Source organism: Thunnus albacares, chromosome 1 (assembly GCF_914725855.1).
Source record: "Thunnus albacares chromosome 1, fThuAlb1.1, whole genome shotgun sequence".
Classification (NCBI taxonomy): Eukaryota; Metazoa; Chordata; class Actinopteri; order Scombriformes; family Scombridae; genus Thunnus; species Thunnus albacares.
In genome coordinates this window covers 20,484,701-20,506,310 of record NC_058106.1, presented here as the reverse complement: position 1 = coordinate 20,506,310, position 21,610 = coordinate 20,484,701, and the positions used below count along the sequence as shown (strand labels likewise).

General features: G+C 39.9%; 2 protein-coding genes across 10 annotated transcripts in view; both read right to left on the bottom strand.

Moving 5' to 3' along the window:
• cgnl1 (cingulin-like 1) overlaps window positions 1-12,792 on the bottom strand; it is a 31,175-nt gene extending 18,383 nt beyond the window's left edge. For 2 of the 3 annotated variants that reach the window (XM_044348748.1, XM_044348763.1), the window contains exons 1-8: window positions 12,610-12,792; window positions 8,322-10,023; window positions 8,004-8,098; window positions 6,145-6,250; window positions 5,604-5,705; window positions 4,990-5,126; window positions 3,530-3,668; window positions 2,616-2,828 (exon numbers count right to left, since the gene is read on the bottom strand). In XM_044348748.1, coding sequence (XP_044204683.1) covers window positions 2,616-2,828; window positions 3,530-3,668; window positions 4,990-5,126; window positions 5,604-5,705; window positions 6,145-6,250; window positions 8,004-8,098; window positions 8,322-9,971 — 2,442 coding nt within the window. In that variant the 5' untranslated portion in view covers window positions 9,972-10,023; window positions 12,610-12,792. The remainder of the gene's footprint in view (window positions 1-2,615; window positions 2,829-3,529; window positions 3,669-4,989; window positions 5,127-5,603; window positions 5,706-6,144; window positions 6,251-8,003; window positions 8,099-8,321; window positions 10,024-12,609) is intronic. The other variant, XM_044348758.1, reaches the window with a different exon arrangement.
• A 4,732-nt stretch (window positions 12,793-17,524) lies between these two features.
• tcf12 (transcription factor 12) overlaps window positions 17,525-21,610 on the bottom strand; it is an 88,360-nt gene continuing 84,274 nt past the window's right edge. For 4 of the 7 annotated variants that reach the window (XM_044348730.1, XM_044348722.1, XM_044348715.1 and 1 more), the window contains 3 exons: window positions 21,297-21,526; window positions 20,679-20,832; window positions 17,525-20,127 (listed from right to left, as the gene is read on the bottom strand). In XM_044348730.1, the coding sequence (XP_044204665.1) occupies window positions 20,690-20,832; window positions 21,297-21,526 (373 nt within the window). In that variant the 3' untranslated portion in view covers window positions 17,525-20,127; window positions 20,679-20,689. Of the gene's footprint in view, window positions 20,128-20,678; window positions 20,833-21,296; window positions 21,542-21,610 lie in introns of all 7 variants that reach the window. The other 3 variants (XM_044348707.1, XM_044348700.1, XM_044348695.1) reach the window with 1 other exon arrangement.

Below are 21,610 nucleotides of genomic sequence, written 5' to 3'. Positions count from 1 at the left end.
GGTCCACAATTACCCCCGCTCTTTCATGGCACAGAAAGAAGAGGGGACACGACGTAACTCAGGGACGGCAGCTCATTAGATTAGTGATGGCTTGCCACTGCAATTAACTGGTATACAGAGCAATTTAGTGCTCCAGTTTCCAGCATTCTTCTCTGCATGGGACGCACTGGTCACCGCAAACATCAGGGCCACACAAAAGGGGGTGGGAGGGGGGGTTTGCACTTTGGCTGGAGACGGGGAGGGAAAAGATGCACAGTTCTCTCTGACTCTCTTTCCTCTGTCTGACACCCTCACACCAAGTAGAAGTGTACAAGAGATAATAAGCAACTTTCACTTTTAATGTCAGACTTTCTCATTAACCTGTAGCTCAGACTATTGGCCACTTAATTATATTTACTGTATTTTTTTGAAAGATTTATTTTCACATATGTGCCTATTACTACACTATCCAAACGTACAGAGTATTTAATACCTACATGCTGGCAAAATGCTTATTTTCTAGCTAAGACTACAAAATTATTTAACTTATGTCTTTTATATGCCAATGTATCCATCCTATAATCCATTTGCACATTGCCCCAACATAAACAGATTATATAAACAGGTAAACATAAATGGTGCCACTAAATGGAGGAATCTGAGTTAATGTTTCTGCATGATAATTAATATTTACAGTCTTCTAATCTACAAATGTGTCACCAAGTGTAACCTGAGGACACACAACATTAATTCAAGGACATAAGGAAAGGGCTCCATTGAATAAGAAAATATTATTTCTTAAAAGAGGAACAAACAATGACTTCATCTTTCCAAGTGTTTACAAAGCATTGAGGGTAAATCCCATTCTGACATACTCCCTCGGGGGAGCAGTACCTCTGTTCGACAAAAAGAAATGTTGTCATAGACTCTTGACAGAGTGCTGTGCTGCTGTGGACCCCCACCATGCCTGCAGGAAGCTGAGAACAAGGACAACTTCCACTCTTTGAGACAAACAGGACACACGTGAGTCACACGGCAACCTACTGAAAACAATGTGTCTTCAGTCAACACAGTGTGCCGTCTCCTTCCCTGCACCACTGCGCATCTCATCTTAACTCACCTTCCTGCATTTTGGAGCAACAGTTGTCAAGACAAACCCTACCTGCTCTGATGAGATTCACTTCTAATCATCTGCTTTTAAGTAATGGCTGTTTCATCACTGGTACTGTTATCATTGTGGTGCAGAAGTAACACAGATTTGCATAATGGAGGGTCAGAGGAGAGTTCTAAATTTTGATGTACAGACTTTAAGAAGTTAATGTCTTGCCAAAGCAATAAAAGCAGAACTGTGTCCACTCCGTTTCGGAATATATTGGAACCTTTAATTGAGACTTGCCAAAGTCAAAATAGTGACCTTGCCAGTAAGGCAACTGCTATCAAGTCCATATAAAAGTAAATGTCTCTAAATGTCATTATCAAACATCCTCCTTCCAAGAAAATGTTCCTCCCTTGAGAAACAAGTTGTGATAAGAAAACACCTCCACACTTGACTGGCTGGAAAGAATTCCCATGAAAAATGATGACGTGCTACCTTTAACTGTTAGATTTTGTTTCATTTTCATTATCAGTTTTTCCTGCTGACATAGACAATTTTTTATCAAGAGTCGAGTGTAGGTGAACATCCTGTCCTATTCTATTGTGTATCTGATGATTGTAGTAGCAGACCTGTGGTGATAAGCATATTTAAACAAAAAAGGCCAAACAGTAACACCACAAATCAAAAAAACGGGTCTTTTATGCTCTTTTCATCAGTGTTTCTCTGGAAGTCTGCACAACCAAATAATGGAATCTGTGATTTATGATTAACACAGCAGATATGAACAAAATCATCTGCTTATAACACATTATGAAATCTATGCATGTACAACTAGAACTGGGATTTAAAAGGTTAACAAAAACATGGGAGGAACTCTGCAAATAGTGAAATGTCAACCGTTAACTTGTCTTTCAGCATGTACTATGGTGTTACTAGTGAGGCATCAAATGTGTTGACAAAACTATTCAGTATAGGATATATAATGTCCAGTTCTGTGAAATGATCTTGTCATGATGATCTGTACATTATAACATTTTACATTTCAATGTTTACAATTCATGTTTGCTGTTACTGTTGTTTTATTTTGGACTCTAAATGTATGTATGTTGAAGTCCTGCATTTTTATAATTTTTTTTACCCTCTTTGCCTCTTTTTCTACTCACAGTAATACTGAGGTAATTTAAGGGGACGAGCTCTGGATATATTCTGCCTGTTTAAAAAACAGTGTCTGAGTATTTTGATACTCTGTGCCGCAGCTGTGAAACTCGTTGAAAGGTGTAAATAATGTTACTTCAAAGCAGCAACTATGATGACCAACATATGGCACAACTTGCAATGCAAAACACACACACACACACACACACACACACACACACACCCCGTTACAGCCCCCCCTGATGCAGTCCTTATCTCCACACTCCTCTCTGACAGGGTGCGTTTCTGGATTGGGGGAGGGCGAGAGTGAAGGAAATGAGGAGGGGGGAACTCAGGGGCAGAAGGGGGGAGGAGAGGAGAGGAGACAAAGAGGGAGGCTGATTACCTGCTTGGCCTCCTCCAAAGACGTTTGCAGCCTGCTTATCTCCTTCTCATACTGCTCCTTCATCTTGTCCACCTCCTGATCATGAGCGGCCACTTCCTCCTTCAGGGCTCCTTTCAGAGCTGTCAGCTCCCTCTCACGCCTCCTCAGCACCTCCTCCTGATCCTCCTTGGCCAGGAGAGTTTCCTGCATCTCCACCTTCAGTTGCATCATATCCTGCGGAAAATGAGTTTGACAGCTTCACCTCAGAATATGCAGACTCAGACTGAAGCTGACCTACAAAGTTAAACAGTGACCTTTATGTTTTCTTTTTCACTGCAACTGTGTTTATTAAACAATTTAAACACCAAAAATTTGTAGAAGTAGAGCTTGATTGAACAAGGCAGAATGTAGATCTCTTGGATATAACCAATAACAATAAAGTAACATTTCATATATACAGTATAAATATTGTGTTTGCTTGTATGCTTGTTAAATAAGACAGCTTCTTCTGTGGTGTCTTAAAAGGAAACTCTTTCCGTATAAAGCCATAAGTTGTTATAGCATATCACAAGGTTTTTTCTGGAAGCTAAGTGTTATTTTATCCTCAAATGTTTTTGTTCTGCTGTTTAATAGCTTGCAACAAACCATGACTTCCTTCCAGACAGGCTAGTTGTAAACTGTAAGTGTAAAATTAACTCTTTCCTAAACTGATTTTCATAATGTGGTTTTGCATACAGGCTTTTTTAAATTCAAGAAGAAGAATATATTTCTTTCATGGTAATACAGTTATAGTGAGCAGAAAGGCTACCAGCAAGAAGTGAAAACAAACCAGTTGCCATCAGCCACATGTTATACGAGCTTAGAGGGTTTGAGCAAAAAAAAAAAAGTCAATAATTTCTTTCTTCTGTAGTGTGTGAGTGAACACTGTGCTTTACCGCCATAATGATGTCTTTCTCTCCATCAGCAGCTGACTTCTTGGCCGAGTCGAGCTCATCGTGCATCTCTGACAGCTGGTCCTGCAGGTCTCTGATCTGTGTCTGATATTGCTCCCTCTCCATCTTCACCTGGAACAGCCTGACAGACCACACAACACGTCACAACACAGAGCAGGTTCTCGACACGCTGTAAGTTCACACGTATATGCACATATGCACTCATCCACCTGCATCTTAATTCACACATACAAACGGCAGCACCTGTGCAGGGTCTGAATATGTGGGCTACAGAGCACAGAGGTTAAAACCAATACCTGAAGGCTGGCAAACCAATAATGTCCAAACTGCCCCAATGCTGTAACACTGACGGGAGGGTGATAAGTGACGTGAGGCTCACTCAAACAAACCACCCTACAACGAGTGCATCTAGTTCAACCACATGTTTCTCAAAGGCTGTTCATCCTGAGAAGGAAATATGATGTTCTATTAACTTTGACAAATGAAAGATCCAAAAAGAAGATAAAAAAGAAACTGACAACAAAGACCGAACAGAGAATGAGGAAGAAATAAGAGTTCAAAGAGTGAAAATCCTCCGAAATCTCCCTTCAAGTACAAAAACTAAAGGTCAACATTTTCCTCCAAAAACACAACCAGCAAGCTATGAATAACGGCAACACTCTGCACTTGAAGGACTGCGAACACCAGACTGAGCTCAGTAAAATAATGGCTGTATAATATGTGAACTGGAGACAATGGAGCTGCACGGATAATTAGTAAATCAGTTACCAGGGACATAATGATATGGAGGGAGAAAGATCAACCAAATAGAAAGGGCTGTAACTATCAGCAATCTGAGCGGTTTCATCAGCAGACATCCAATGCTGGTATCAGTGTCATAGCACATGAAAATGTTGAGGACAAAGCAACTTTCAATGCAACACCACAGCTGATAATGAACACATCAAGCTAATTATTATTATTTATTATTATATGACCTGAGGGAGGAGTTAAAAGCCACGTAGCTCTTCATATACACTGCTGCTTTTTTTTTTTTTTTTTTTTTACACCTTCCAACAAGGACCTACCTTCACCAGGAGGATGAAGTTCATGCTGTTCCTCCTAGTTCCCACCTCCCTCAGTGCAGGAGCCCCAACAAACAAGTAGAAGCCAATAGTGCAGCAACAAGAACATGATTCATCACCAGCTTCCTACTACATACACTGCCAAATGTGTTGGAGCTTACAAACAAGATGGAGGTAGAGTAACACTACCGAGAACTGAACCTAGGTGTCTGCAATTGTGTTTTCCACCTTGTACCACATGTGCATCTCACTTTAAGTAACAGACATAAAAATGCTGGCATTGGCAATGACGAAACATCCTGGAAATTCTAAATTAAACGAAGCAGGTTGATGAATCTACGCTGTTCATTATTATCAGCATCTTTACTCTGCACTTACTCTTCGACGGTGGTCTGAAGCTCGGCTTCTGTTTTGGCCAGTTTTTCCTTCAGACGTTTGCACTCCTCTGCACTCCGCTCCAGCTCCTCCTGCTGCTCTTTCAAACCTGCAGCCGCCTTCTTGTCAGCCTGATTCTTCTGATGGTAAAGCACACAAATGTCAATGAAGACATTTCCGTGCAGAAAAACACATTTAATCTTCTCCCGCATTACGCTTTTGGTGTTTGGATTGAGAGGATCATTGCTAAATAAAAATTCCTGACACTGACCCAGTTTTAATTTAACTTGTACTGCAAACAATAGCTTTTTGTATGTATTATAGCAGAACACTCAAACACTACAGCAGCAACGGGTTTTCAAGAAGTCAAGATGTAACCTGTAGTACTTTATTCTATTATTTTATCATGAAAATGCGCCTTTGTGCTAAACTTAGTCAATTATATATCTAACAGATCCCAAAATATCTTAAAATTTAACAAGTTGAACAGTAATCCCTTAAATCTCCTTTCCAACCAAACCTTTAATTAAAGGGTAGTCTCAAACAACAAGTTCAGTAATAAACATGCTAAAAAAACAATCAGGCTGGAGTCAGAAGCTCAGTAGTGAGACTGTTACCGTGCTTTGTTCCTCAAGCTGTCTTTTCAGTTCGGTCATTTCTTTCTCCAACTCAGCGTTCTGCTCCTGCAGGGCTTTGGTCTGTGCAGTGAGGCCCGAGGACTGACAGCAGAACATAGATGAATGGGTTATAACGTTATAATGTTATAGATACATTATGAATAAAAATACAAAATCAACGTCTGAACAGCTTTTTTGTTTATCTTAAGTTTAAATATTCAATAGCTGACAGTGCCTGCTATGCAAAGACAGCTAAAGACTCAGAGCTAGAAATAATATGCTCACAGCTTCAAAAAGGTCCCATAAAATGGCTTTGAGATCATTTCAATCAAACATGATGTTAAGGCAAAATTTAACGTTTGATTTGAAAATTCACGTTAGAACAAACTAGTTAGTTACACAGACTAGAAGCTGTAATGTGCACCAACTTCACTCTTCACAGCAGAGAAATATGCAAGTGGACACAACACACAACAATACAGTTTCATGGGACCTTTAACTGTTTGTGAAGCACAATTACAATATTATAACAATGTCTCACTTTGTTGTCGCCTTGTGCACTCCCTGTGGCCCGAGACTTCAAGGTCTGAATCTTCTCAAAGACGAGGTTGACCTTCCTCTTAGTTGTTTCATCGTTATCGTTGTTTCTGCAGACAAAGAAACACACAGGTAAGGTAACAGACTCTGGTTATAAAAGGTTAAAAAAAATGTTTCTCAGTGTTTTGGGGATCAGGAATTAATTCCTGACTGTTGAACAAAGATCTTAGAACAGAGTAACTCATTCCCAGCTTAGAAAGGGTCAGGAGGGATCATACTGCTTTGATGTGTCACCTCAGAGCACAAACGGCTTCATTACACCCACCAACTAACATATGAGGCACATAAGCGGAAGAATGGGCTGAAGAATGGGATTGCTACAGAGCCCCATTTCATCACCGGGTAAAATTAGCAGGAACCAGAGCTACAAATGTATCAGCAGCCATGTGAGGGTTAAGAAATTCCCAATGGTTTCAAATGTAAACAACTTAAACATGTTATGGATTGCCTACTCCTTATCTCGCATTCAGATAATATGATATAAGTGATATGATATAGTAAACATTTGCAGTTGAGCTGTAGTTTTATTCATATGGATAATAATTCAAACAAAACTGCATATTTATGTATATTTTTATGATTTTTAAATAAGTCCGGATTCACAGAATTTGGTCACATATACACCCACACCACACAATTTTTGTTCCTCAAGCCCGTTCGTTGTGACATAATTTATGGGATAGTAAATTACAGTATTGTTCTGGTCAGTAAAAACCTTACATTTCCAAAACCTAAACTTTTCCAGAGCACCAAGAAAAGCAGCTTCGTCTCTGGCGTTGAACAAGCATTTCTGAGTTTATCGACAGACTTTTGAAAGCCAAAGATGGGAGGATTTTCTCAACACACATAACATCAAAAAAAAATCCTTCAGTTGAAGTGAAAACATCAGAACCAACCAAACTAATGTTGCACCATTTTCACATGACAACAGAAATATATCATTTCAATAAATCACAAGGCCGACACAGAAAACAGCCTCCCAACGTCCCTTCTCCTCATACAGATGATTTTCATTAAACCTTTATAACCCCTGTTGGTGAATGTTTGTCTTCTGGGCCTCGGGAATGTAGCTCAGTTTCAGCCCCAGCACTTCCATCTGTGTTTCCTTTCCTTTGTCCTGTGACTCCTGACCTGTGGCCCGACACACCCAAACAGTTTCCTGTTCTCCTTCTACAATCCCCAAGTCTGCAGTACATGCAAGAACTGTAGGAACCTACAAACTGTTTGTCAGTGTAACAAATAAGGCAACATGCTGCAGGCGATGGTCTGTTAAATAATTCCTGACATTGGCTAAATAACGAATCGGCTGTAAAGAACACTTAAACCCTCATATTTGCCTCCGTTTACTCCATTTAACCTATTAACCCTGCATGCCTTTCATTGACTGTCAGTCAGTGTCTGATTTCAGAAACAACCAGAAGGTTTTGCCCTCGTTTCACACAGTGCAGCAAAGACAAAGTGGCGAGAGAAAGTGGGATTCTGCAAGAAAACAAACTCCAGACAGCTGGATCATTCGCAGCCTGGATGGGAGGGTAAGAAGAGCACATTCCTTCACTTTTATCACAAACAGTCCAGCCCTGATAAAAACCATTTATGCTCTCCCACAGCACACTTTCTTCCTTTGTGATGCATTAACCTATGGTGCAACATGTTGGATGTAGGCTTTGGCGAGAACAATATGCTCAAGTCATAAGTCAGCCAAGGATATAATCCTTTAATAACACATTTTAATCAAAAATCTATGAATATTCATAAGAACATCAACTACAAAAAGATTAGAGAGGTCAAATGGTAATAACTCACCCATCCTTGAGGTAATTAAACAAAATTTGTTTTGCCGTCTCTTCATGTGTTTGTTGTGAAAGCTCCTGCTGACCTTTCAGAAGATCAGGTGTTGCCTTGATATGAAAAGAAATGAGAGAGAGAGATAATTTTATGAGAGAGATAGTAAAGCAAAAAGCAGTTTTCTTTCCATCACTCATAAAGGCTGTTGGACAATGTACTGGTGTTTTAAATGAAAAGCCGCCAATTAAGTCAAAGAAATTAAAGGTTGTCAAAGTCACATCCAACCATAATGCTACTTAAAAGTGGATGCAGCACAGATCTCGTTTTTTTTTTTACCTGTACATCTGCCTCTGTACTGGCCTTTTTGTCTGCACTGGAAGAGGGTTTTGATAGTGACGTTGACAGCGATGAAGAGGCGCTGTCCTCACTCTCTTTACTCTTGAATGGCAGAGAAGAGGAGCGAGTCGGTGGCTTTTTGTATCCCTGGATGTAGCCGACACCTTTAGAGATGGTGCTTTGTGGGGAGCCGGGCGCGCTGGTGACATGAGATGGAGCCCTTGAGTCGACCCTACCATCTCCATCCGCGAGCCAGGAGTCTTGACTGCCGGCTGTCTTCTGCTGTCGTAGCTGTGAGGGCCGCAGGACATGCTCCATTGATGTGCCCCGGTGGCAGCTAAACTCATCTAAGTAGCTAGAGCCTTCTCGCAGGCCGAGGGCACTATCCACACTGCGTGAGCGCTTCCTGTCCTCTGGATTGATCCTGTTTCTGCGCCCAGCCCTGCCCCTCCGCTGGTGGCTGCCATCTTTGCCGTCAAACTTCTCAATGAGCTCATCCACTCCAGGGATGGAGCCTGTGTCGATGTCCCTGCCCGAACCGGGGAGGAAAGGGATGTAGCGCCGGTTCTCATGGCGGTTGATGGTGTCGGCGTACAGGGCCTCCATCTGTTCATCCAGCAGGGCCTTCGAGGTGGAAGATGAGGAGGAGTGGCGGGAACGAGAAGAGGACTGAAGAACAGGTCCGCTGGAGTCAGTCCTCCGTAGAGGAAGGACATCGGGCTCACGGCGGGTGCGCTCGAGGCTGGAGTTGGCACTGCTCATGGAACTGGGGGATCTGCATGGGATCTTGCTCTGCTCACTTGTGGGACTTGACACAGTGGAGGGTTGAGGCTGGGCTGATGGCACTGGTTGGTAGGGAGGCTGAGTTTTAGAGGTCGTCTTGGACTGAGGTGGATTCAGGTTCGTGAGGCGTGGTTTGGACTGCGGCTGAGCCACTTGTGGTTGTGGCTTGGTCTGAGGCTGAGTGGGCTGGGCTGGAGGCAAAGACTGAGGCTGAGACTTGGGCTTAGGAAGAGTGGTCTCGGTCAGGCTCTGGGAGGGAGGATGCCTTTTGTCCGGCTGTGCAGGGGCTTTATTCTGGTCCAGGCTTGATGACCTGACATGGGACGGAGCAGACACTTTTGATGAGGATGAGGAACTCTGGGTTTTGTTTCCAGTCTCAGCCAGAGACAAAGGCCTTGAGGGTAGACTGTGAAACCCTTCAAGGTTCAAGGAGTTGGTCTCTGGATCATATGGTTGCAGTAACTCGGGATGCTTCTGAAAGTTCAGAAGCGTGGACGGTTTCTTTCCTTGTGAATCTGTAACGCCATTTTGGGGGTCAGTAGGATGCAACATCTTCTGAGACCTGTACTCCATGAAGGGGCTGTTGGATCCAGCCTCCTTGCTTCCTCTGAAATCATACTCCTGGTAGTTCTCAATAAAAGAGCCTTCTGTGTCAATGTACCCATTGCTGTCGGAGTGGATATAAGATTGAGGACCCCTGTCCTGGTTGTTCAGAACTACGTAGGGGTGTCCATCTATACCCTGGACTCGGATGCTGAGACCATATGTACCAGCTCCATTACTGTGGGGCCTGGAGGAGCGAGATGGTTGAATGAAGCCCCGCTGTGGTCCACTGTTAGGAACGCCAGTCACTCTGTACGACTCCATCAGGAATGCAGAAGGAAAATAACTCCCTCTCCCTGGATCAGGTGGCCCACCTCTGTAAGCAAATATTTAGACAGGCTGTATAAGTCAGAAATGAGACACAACATAATTCAATAATATCAACAAATGTTTCCCAGTTTCACACTCAGTCACTAATGAAACATTAGAGTCATGCTGTATTTAATCATGTCATCCTCTTTCGTTTTCTTCTTTTGTTTTGCATTCTTAATGTGCTGCTATCTCTCCATGGAGGATTTGAAAAATATGACTCATTGTGAGCCACATTCTTTTTTAACAGCAAATACTACCAGGTAGTGTTTAGAAAGGCCTCACAGGTGAGTGACTAACAGGTATGGTATAACAAAATGATTGTTTACTGTGTGTGGTAAAGAATATAGGTTAAACCAGTTAAAAGTATTAACAGAATAATAACACTCCAACGTGAGTCACTAGGGGAATAATGACGAAGCTCTGTCATCTCTACATAACCTGTCTGTGTGTGTGTGTGTGTGTGTATCTGTGTGTTTGTATTCAAAGGCACAGTGGATCCTTGTAAATGACATTGTAATTTGCAGCCCCCACTCATGGGAAATGCCTAGCTAAAGAGGGCAACAAACCCTAATACGGATCAACTTTGTCACATTTACAATAATTGCCGGGTTGTCAAAGTTGACACATTTGCAGCACCATCGTGAGAACGTAGCTGGCAATAAATATCAGACTGGGCACAAATATTAAAGTAAGCTGCTCAGTGTTCTTCAGACATATTTATGCCTGGGAAGCCGGTGAAGACAAAGCCATCAGCAGCCACCGTGTGTTACTCTGGACAATGGGCTTTCAACAGGTTCCTGTTTGTCTGCTGATAATGTCCTATTCTACCTGGTGTAACCGTATAAAGACAGACTGAGATGAGCCTGGAAGAAGGACACTGATAAGACTGACAACAAAGGCCAAAACAGGATATATCACATTAGGTGAAGACAGACCTATGGACAACCAACACCCTTTGAAAAAAAAAAAAAAAGGGCACCATGTTGGGCTGGGTGATAGGACGACATTTACCATTTTCCACGCTGTGTCTGTCATGGTAACTATTACTTTAATATCTGATTGTATGAAGCCATTGTGGGAAATGCTGCAAAATTTATATCTTCTTAATTTGTCAGATAAATAATATACTGGATTAGCCAAAACAGACTGTCTAATTACTTTTATCAGTTTCTCAATAGCTTTTCCAAGAAATGTACTAAATTGGAGTATAATTTGATACCAGGAGGTAGGTGGATTTCAGGGTTTCCCCAAGGAAACTGAGCAGCAGAGGTGGCACGCCACTCAGATCTTGACAAATCTTGTCTCAATTACTTAATCAATTTAGTCAGTAAATTAAGGCCTAAGCAATAGCAACACTCAATAATTATATGACATTTTCTGTATGAATTAGCACCTCTGCTTCATGAAGGTGTATTAACTTTACATGATGTTAGCGGAGGTAGATTTGTTTCAGCTGAGGTGGTTCACCTCGTCAATGAAACCCTAGATATTATAAATTTCGCCCACTCTCAGCACCGCATGAGAATAACTCAATTCAGGTTGGTTTCCACAACCCAATGAGTGCAGAGACTGGTTGATCCTGGTGCTGCAATTAGTCAGAAATAGCCAGCTTCACACTCTGCAGTCTGCACAGGAGGTAGGAAAGAAGAAAGCCTACGCAAAGTGTCCTGTCCAGGAGGAAGAGTACTGTCGAGGACAGATTAAAGCTAAAGACGACACAATGGACTCTTTCATGCTTAGTGTCACATGTATCTGAGACACAAGGGCTCCAACAAATGTGCAACTTTTTTTTTCCTGCCATTGTATTTTTCACTGCAAAAGAGGAAACCCTCCAGAGGTGGCCCACTGTCCCTGTGCTGCCTTCACTGACCCCTGTGCTGCAGAGCAGAGGTCAGCTCTGAGCACAGGTTAGGATGTCAAGCTCCTGGCTTTGATCTGTGCAGAGGGGAGACTCTGCAAAGATTTAACAAAGCAGATTTTTATCTCCTCATGTGAACTGGTTAGTTTTCTGTGTCAAATAGAGGTCCTGATACTGACTGAGCCACAGTGACTCACATGACCACTAAAGAAATCAGTAAAGAGCACCTTGAAAGAGTGAATGTAAGAGGTGAACTGGCCAAGTCACTAAATCCAGCAGGGATTTACACTGTGGGAAAATATGATAAAGTAATGGGAGTTCACTATTGGACTAAATGTAAGCATACAAGAGAAACTGTAAACACAAATTAAATCCTGTCTCAAATATGCTGATTAAAACTGACAAACAGAGCTGTGCAGTAACATGTGAAAGTAGCTGAAGTGAATTGAACAGCAGCAGTTTGTAGACATTTCACATCGCAGCTCAGTGCAACAGGTGGCATCAAACACACCATCAGCCTGAGATTTAGCTGCTTTAAAACGTGAGATTTCCTTCATAACTTTCTCAATTCATTAAGTGACTCGATTTAAATCGAGTTAACAGCACATTTGATTGTCATTTTTGATGTTAAATACTGTTTTTTTCCCGTCTTGTTGAGTTCAACGGCTGTTAACGCTCCCACAACACTGAACAGCTACAATGAAAACTGTTAGCTAACGTTAGTTTACTCACCAGTGCGTCGTTTTTCTGTCTCTTGGTCAGTTATCGCAGATTAATAACGTAGTTTTTAAAAAGATAAGCGGTTGAGCAAAGCGCCCACAAAACAGTTTTCTAACTTATTTAGTCCTGTGCTGTTTTCTAACAGAGAGAGAATCAGGAGGACGCCCGACCCTCCGGCCCGCTCCGCCTCCTGAATCAAACGCACAAACCCGCCCACCCACCCCAAAAGCAGCCGGCTGACCCAGGAACAGACTTCACAGCCCAAACGCTCCCTGAAGCGGTGCGGGGACTCGTTCCTAAACTGACCTCGGGTCGGCTCAATCCAGCTGGATCCATCAACAGGGCTCTGAGAGGGTACAGAACCAGCGGGACACAAAGTTTTTGAGTTAGAAGTGGAGTCTGACAATTAACTCTGTTAATTAATTTACATTTAACCTCATTGTAAAACTCACATATGAGCTACACTTTTCATTATAAACCAACAGGCCTACAGAAAAATCAATTTACTCTCCGTATCACAAATATAAAGTTCATGACATGATGAGGTATGACTCACTAATATGCTATGAGAAAATGACTACATGGGTAAATAGTAATACTAATATATCCTTACAGAGACATTATAGAAATATGCCCCCCAAAAACACTCTTATTTCAGTATTTCAGGAATATTCGGTGATTGAAACAAGTTACGCACTGTTAGTTCAGAAAGCAATTATAATTTATTTCATAAACTAGTGATTTCAATGTGCCTAGATTACAATTTTGCTGGAAGTTAAATTATTTGCTGTTTGCATACATGCAATTTGCAGCCGCATGTCTTTAAAAACCGAGAGCGTCATCTAGTGGATCGTAAGCTGACCTGAACGCAGTTAGTTAATGAGACCCTGTGCAGGCATGTAACTCCCAATAGACATGACAGTAAACGCATCACTGTACAAACAGCATCTTCAGCATCTTGTCTGGCGCACAGGGATACAGAGAAAGTCCAGTATTACTACATTCAAACACAGCATGAGGCAATTATTATGCTGAGTGGGATGAAAAAATGTTGTGGGTAATATTCTGGAGAGTTATTTCTGTGAAATGTCTGTGGTATGAGAGTTGGTGCAGGACTAAGCAAACAACGCTGAGCAGTGATAAATAATATCTGGGATAGTAGCAGTTGTAGACCTGCAGTTCTGTTAAATATCCAAACACATAAATACATACAAAATGTCACATGGTACAAATATTTATTGATATTCAGTTCTAACAGCATCTTTAAATGCACATAAACATATACATATACTGTACATATATTATAAAAAAAGTTATTAGGAAATTGATAAATGGTAAAAACAGTAATCTGCAATTCATCTCGAAAGACCTGAACAGTGTGATGAAGTCCATCAGTGCTGCCATACGTGTGTTTATAAAACCAGTTAACAGTCTTCAAGAGGTGTTGATTCTACTCTGTGGTAAATGTGTTGCTTGTACTTTGTGCTGTTGTATTAAATGTCATAATATTATATTATAAGGTGTTTCTAATAGTTTTGCTCCTCAATACAGCTTGAAGTTAGAGACACTTGTTCCTCTGAGAGACTTTAAAGTTTTACTAGCTGATATTTTTCACAATGTTTGTTTTAAGTAGTGTGTCTGATGGTTGTTTTGTGATTGTGATGTGAATGATTGTGACCCTGTGGATATGTAACCTGTTCTCAGGTTTCTGGTGCAAAACAGATTTTGATCTCAGTGAGAGTTCCTGAATAAATAACGCTTAATAGTAATGAATAATGATAATAATATATGAATATGAGGTGGACAAAATATTAGAAACACCTCCCAGAACTGTTGAGAGATGTGTGAGTATTGAACCTTGATGCTTTTTTTGGTAGTGACCAAAATATGATCCTAGTAGTACTATTAAAGCATTGAAAGCTGGCACAGATTGTCTTGTTATCTTATTCAATTATTCTTTGTTCAGGTATCAGACATTTTAGCCAGAGTTTTCACACATCTGCTTTAAACTGAAAACTTAAACTTGAGAGCTTTGGCTTCTTTTGATCAATGAAAAGGAGTAGATAGTAGTCCAAGCAATGACAGCTCTACTCAGAGACCTTTGTCAACAATAATCCAGTTTTTATTACAAGGATGCTGCATTGAATTACAATGCAATGTACAGTCTATTTTTTATGATCATTCAGTGTGTGATACTTCAAATCAGACTGGATAAAAATAACCAATATAAGTAACTTCACCATCACGAATAACATTTCACTCATTTCATAATCTCAGGCTGGTTTTTGCTCCATGTGTCCAATGACAGGGGGAAAAAAGACAAGTGATGCTCACTCTCACACAGATTTTGAAGAAATCATAAATTCAAAGTTCTTTTCATAAACATCAACACTGCATCACAAACTTCATTGAACTGGAGGCCCAGCTGCCCCCTGTGCATTTGTAGTGTCCCACTGTTTATATTTGTGTCCGCAGAGAGACCGCGCTGCACCACAGCCATTAATCTGAGCTCTGTGCCACTGTGTTGGGTTACAGCAGCACACAATGGGAGCTCTGTTCTCCGCTGAGGTGCCACAGCTGGGTCCTCTGGGCATGCTCGGTGCACAGCTCAGTCTTATCCTGATTATAAGAATGACTGCAGGCTTTCCAGAGGCAACTCAACCTAACTGACATGTAGCAGAGATGTCACAGCATCACTCACACAGAATACTGTAGGTAGCTCACTTGATTTTGTTTTTTACACCGTTGTGATTTCTGACAGGAGACACACGGAAGCATTTACTGTGAATTGAATTAGCTCTCTACCAATTTGACAGATAAAAAAAGCCACCACTGAAGACAATTTGATGAAGAAATTACTGTATATCTCAGTCTGTTAATTTGCAGGAGAGGGTCTGATGAGACACCTTTCAAAAATGAGAGATCATTCTCAGGACATTCAGCAGGTGCAGAAAGACAGTTTCTTGAGTGTAACAATATTCTTGTCTTTAAAGTGGGAGGTCATCACTACAACATCACTGAAGAAAGCTCAGGAATGACTGAAGATAAAAAATAATGTTTTCATATCACAGGAAGGTATGGTGCAGTTTTACTGTATGGGGAGCATCCTCACCTCCAGAATAACTGCACCTTAGCTCAAAACAACTGCTCAAACTGCATTAAACATCATAGGTCATACTGATATTTACACCATATATTGTATATATATATATATATATATATATGCACATACACCACACCAGAAAAAGGGGCAGAAGATTCATCAAGACTCCTCTCACCTCACTAACTAAATCTTTTTAAAAGACTGAGAAGTATTAGAGCTAACAGTGTTACCCAAAGACTGTTTGCATCCTATAATACCAATGTGCTGCTGACTTTTGTCCATAAGACACTGTATTGGTTTGTATTCAGTGGTATACAGTATGTTATTGTTGGTTTGTGGTGCTGGCAGCATCGCCATGGGAACGATTGTTTAGTTATTTATTATTCTTTTTTTGCATGAAGCTTTTATCGTCGACTGTGGTCATTTTATGTTATGTCTCAGTGTAGTTATTGTGTGTGATGTCCCGAGGTTTTTGTTTTATGTGAGCTTACCAAAGCAAATACCAATCAACTCCAGTATATTGAAATGGCAATTAAGCATTGATTCTTGAATATCTGAGGTTAGAAACTGAAACAGAACTGTAACAGTGAAACTGAAACAGTGGAAAGAAGAAAAGCAGCATGTGTCGTACAGCGCGTCTGAGCAGAAAGGCGGATGATCTGAGTGTTCAGAGCAGGAGGAGCAGCAGGCTTCAAGGATGCAAGCCAAGGACTTTCTGTTAGCTGGCCCAGCAGCCATGACAGGAAGTCAGCCTTCAGACATGGTGGTCTCATACTCCTACAGAAAACATGAACACCCACCATCACATGCTCGCTTCGTCCCTGCAGAAAATATTGAAATCTGACAGTCATGATTTACGTTGCATCACTGAGCTCACCACAGAGTGAGCAGCAGTCAGCAGTTTTCCTCAGCAGTGTCACCTCTGTCAGAAAGCTCAAGTGGGATCAGACCTCTCAGGACGTGATGAGTGCTCTCATCTGTACGGAGATAATTCCATGCAGATGTACTGTATCTGAGATTTACAGCGCAACAGTCATCCAGGGTTAGAGCAGCGTTTTAACAACGCCTTTGAGATCCAGTCACAGCACAAGTAGCAGATTGAATACTGCAGTTAACAGGAGGCTGCTTCCACCACAAACATTTAATAGGAAACAGTCTGGGTTTTTACTCTCACAATTGCATTCCTGCTATCTCTTTTTATAGTTAGTCCATTTTTATTTATTTATTTATTTTTCTTACATGATGCATGCCAATCAAGAACAAAGAAAAAAAAATGAAAAAAGATTATACCCCCAGGAAAAGATATTAATTCACGTTACATTAATATATTCAAAGATAAAATAAGTTCATTCCAAACGTTGATTTTTCCACATTCATGCATTTTCTTTTTTGCTGGAATAGTTTCATACAGAACCTTTCTAGCTCTTTTTCTTTCATGTAAAATCTGTCAAAAAAAAGTAGGACCACAGCACATGTACAGTACGCTGCTATCACACTTTATTAAAAATAGAAACATATATTCATAGTACTTTTCATACAGACTACAATGGTCCACTGGTATTATTTTCAAAATGAGTTACATACTATAAAACACTCATTTGGCCTAAATCCACTGTAGAGCTGACTAAACAAAACAAAAAAAAAAAACAAAAAAAAAAGATTGAACTAAATTAACCCTTGTGTTTCTGAGTTTATCCAACCTAACCTTTCCTGCACCTTTTCATAAAATAAAACTTCATGGAGAGGAGAAAATGTAAACATGGAGAAGAAACAGAAATGTAAACAGATGTGTTTGTTCTGTGAGAGAAATAAACGCACATACAATTGAGTTTAAAAAAAGATGGCACATTTATTGCAACATAAATGTTATATACATTGTGTTTTTCTGTTGAAAAAAGACAGAAAATTCAAATTCTCGTTGCCGTATTCTTTTTTTTTTTTTTTTTTGATGTGCATCGACAATACCTTTTTCATTTGACACAAATCTTTTATCAATCAACAACGGAGACTGAAGAATAAGATGGAGGTCGCACTTTTAGGAATCTTGAGCTCGTACGAAGCCTTTTGAAGAACTAGACTACGAGCGACAATTCAGCTATGTTCTTAAGATGCCTTTTGAAATTTCTGGTAATAATGGACAGGTTATGGTAAATAACCGTACATTTTACTATCTAATATAGTAAAATAAAGTAAGAAACTTTTTACTCAAAACTTTTGCTTTCAAAAATCTAGAAAGAGTAATATTTAGAATTCAAGAAATATTCTTACAGTATTATTGTATAAAAGACTAACTACAGTGAAAAATAAGCCAAATGTTTTTTTTTTTTTCCTTTTGATTTTCTTTTTTCATATATTATACAAGGGAAAGCATCTCGGAATACAGCAAAGTCTAACTTGGCAAACAGAGGAGCAAAGAAATATAGGAAGAACAGGAAAAAAAAAAAAATGAAGGAGAGAGAGCAGGAAATGACAAACATTATACCCTCAATCAAAGTCTGCCAACATGAATACTGAAATGAAGAACAAGGCCACATTCAGACAGAGAATACACAAAAAATTAAGTGTTTCAAAAACTAAAACAAAGTTGTTAAATTCATATTGTAAACTCTTTTTTATTGATGTGGCATCCTTTATTTGTAATTTAAGTCCCTTTTTTTTGTACAGAATACTCATTCTGAATGTGGCAGCCTTGTTTAAGGTGTAGATAATGATAGAAGACAATATACAAAGAAATAAATGGAATATAAAGCCAAAAGACCAAAGACTTCATAAAGGAGAAATGTAAAGCATGCACACTGATAGGGAAAACAAAAACAAAAAAAATAAAATAAAGCCATGACCAATGTCTTGAAACATAAAAGAAAATCCTGTAAACTGCTTTTGTTCATTACTGTGCTACAGTCCTATGAAACCGACTATTTTTGATATTCAGCTAAATCCATGAAAAATCTAGTCTGGCTTATTGTATGGATTATATCAAAACATGATTGAAAATAACTTAGAAGACCTCTCTGCTATTTGAAACTGGACATAATATGCTGGAAGCCTAAAGAAATGACTTGTTACAACACAAATAAGCATAACAAAACATTACTCAGAATAACTGCTTTTTGAAATTTGATGTCTTGAGATATTAACAGAAAGAAAATGAAGTGATATGTTCATCAGGCCAGGAGAAAGTGTGGTCGTCGTTTTTTCTTTTTTTTTTTAATTTTTTTTTTTTTTTTAACTACTTCATTAAGCAATCTCTGATTAGCTGGTGGCGGGAAATGTGAAAAAAAAAACAAACAAGTCACTTCTGTGCTGACGTCAGGAGCTTGTAACTTTCAGGCTAAACGAAGACAAGAATCTGCAAAAATATGTCACTGCTTACATTTAACACTATATGGCAAAGGAGCCGAAGGGCAATGAAGTCCCCTTTTTTCCTTTAGTTAAGACACTAAAATTATGCAGGGAATGCTAAGGTTTGCAAATAGTTTGCTCTCTGTATTTTCACTGCTCACTACCGAGGAGAAAAAAAAAAAAACAAAACACAACTGAATTGGAGCTTTCAGTAAAACTAGAGTTTGCCATTCGTCTGTCACCTTTGTAGACATTATTGTTGACGCTAATATAGTCGGGCCTATTATTCTGCTGGTCAGTAGCACAGAAACGGATCTAAACTACACACAAAACAAAAATAGGTAGTTTTGGTTACAGATGTGGCCAGTGGCAGAATTAATAAAATATAAATATAAATAATATATCCTCTTTTTTTTAAATGGGGAACTTTAGTCTTCAGTTCTAACAGCTAATGCTAATTTTCAGTTGGGTATAAATATCTTTCTAAACTGGCCAATAAATGAATCTCAATCTTACCTTCTCAGTGCCCAAATGTTTTTCCCCTCATCTTGGACTCGCCATAGATTTACCAGGGTGGAGTGCTCAGTTTTAACGGTGACACTGGCAAACTATAGATTGACTGAAAAGCTGCATACTTCTCTTTGAAATTGCTTAACTTTCCCTTTAGACATACATTTTATAGCTCAATAACATAATAAATAGAAAAAAAAAGAAACAGACAAACAAAAAACAATCGCTGTTACAATGCATTCGTCAATTCAGTTTAGGCACGAGGCAATTTCCACATACAGTTGGAGGAGATTGCGAAGTCTCTGATTGTTCAGAAGCAACACACTTCTTGCAGACAGTGATATGTGCTGAAGGGTTTTCTTTGTGGGGGAGAAATTTGCAGATGGAAACTGGTCACAGAGAGCTGGATGCCGATGCTCCTCTTCAATCTTAGGATTGGATTGTGTTAGTCTCGTGGTTTCGCTTCAAGTGGTCTGTCTCCTCCAATTGGTGACACAAACTGTGAGTCCTGTCTGTCACTGGGAAGCAAGGTCACTGACTCAAACGGGACAGAAATGATCTGGGATCACTTTGATCTGGAGAGAGGAAGAGAGAAATATACCGATTAGAGGTGCAGATTGATAATCACACAAGATACAAGACAAATTTGATATTAAATTCTATATAAAATCTATATTTTCAGTTCAAGATTATAACAAATGATTCATTTTAAAGTGTTTGCCACTTCTTTACATTCTTAAAGAAAATCATTCCATGGAGGTAGGTAAAGCTGAAAGAATTAATTGATTAATCCATTGGTCTATCAACAGAAAATTAATCAGAAACTATTTTGATAATTGATGAATTAATTAAGTCATTTATCAATCAAAAATCCCAAATATTACCTAATTCTATTCTAGCATCTCCAGTGTGAAGATCTGCTGCCATTTATTGTTGTTTTATTTCACTGTAAACAGAATATCTTTGGGTTCTGGGCTGTAATTTAAAGCCGACACCATGGAATTTAGGAAATTGTGCTGGACATTTTTCTCCATTTTCATAAACCAAACAAATAATTGAGAAAATAATCCTCAAATTTTTAATTGATAAGGACAATAATGGTCAGTATCCCTGGAGGTGTGTGTACCTGTCGTCTACTCAGAGGTGGCCCATGGGGTTGGATGTGTCAGTCAGGCCTGTATGGACCCCTGTGTGGCCTTGTTGGGCTTCACCGGAGCCCCCAGACACTTTTTCCTCCTCCCTTCTCTTAAGGCAGGCTGCTTTGGGGTTCAGATTCCGCTCTGTTGGTTCAGACAGATAGGAAACACTTGAGACACTTTCTCTTATTTCTGTGAACAAAACCAATGACAGCCTTGATCTGTTCAGTTCCTTTTTATTGTACTACGTCATGAAATAAAAAGCAAAATGACAATCCAGCATTTCTGATTGGATGAAGCATTTTCATGACAGTAAACGAGAATGTCATCAGCCAGTGTATCACCACAATTTATATGAACAGCTTCCAAGCAGTTTCTCTGCTGTACTTTTTTCTGTTCTTTATAATTCACCCAAATTACAGTCAATTCATATCAACAGTATACTGTCAGCACTCCACATGTTACACACACACACACACACACACACACACACAATCCTACATATCATGAACAACATTGAACTTCAACCAAGAAATCAATATTTATTTGGTGTAAAATTATCTTGACATTTCAGTGACATTAAAAAGCTTTCTGCCGTCAACACTGACCTCTAACTTGCTGCTCCAAGCTGAGTATGACAGCCACGGCCTGATGGAGGATGAGCAGTTTAGTCTGCGGCTTCTCACTCTTCAGGTGCAGCTGGCACATGCGGCCCAGCTCCTTGAAGGCCTCGTTGATGTCTCGCACCCTTAGGCGTTCACGGGCGTTGTTGGCCATCCTCCTCTCGCGCTCACGCTCGGCCTTCTGCTCTGGATTCAGGTCTTCATCTTCAGTGATACTGTGGGAGACAGAACTGTTTTAAAGGTAAATGCACGATTCAGAAACAAAGAAGTAGTAGAAGAGAAACAAAAGTTACTGTCAC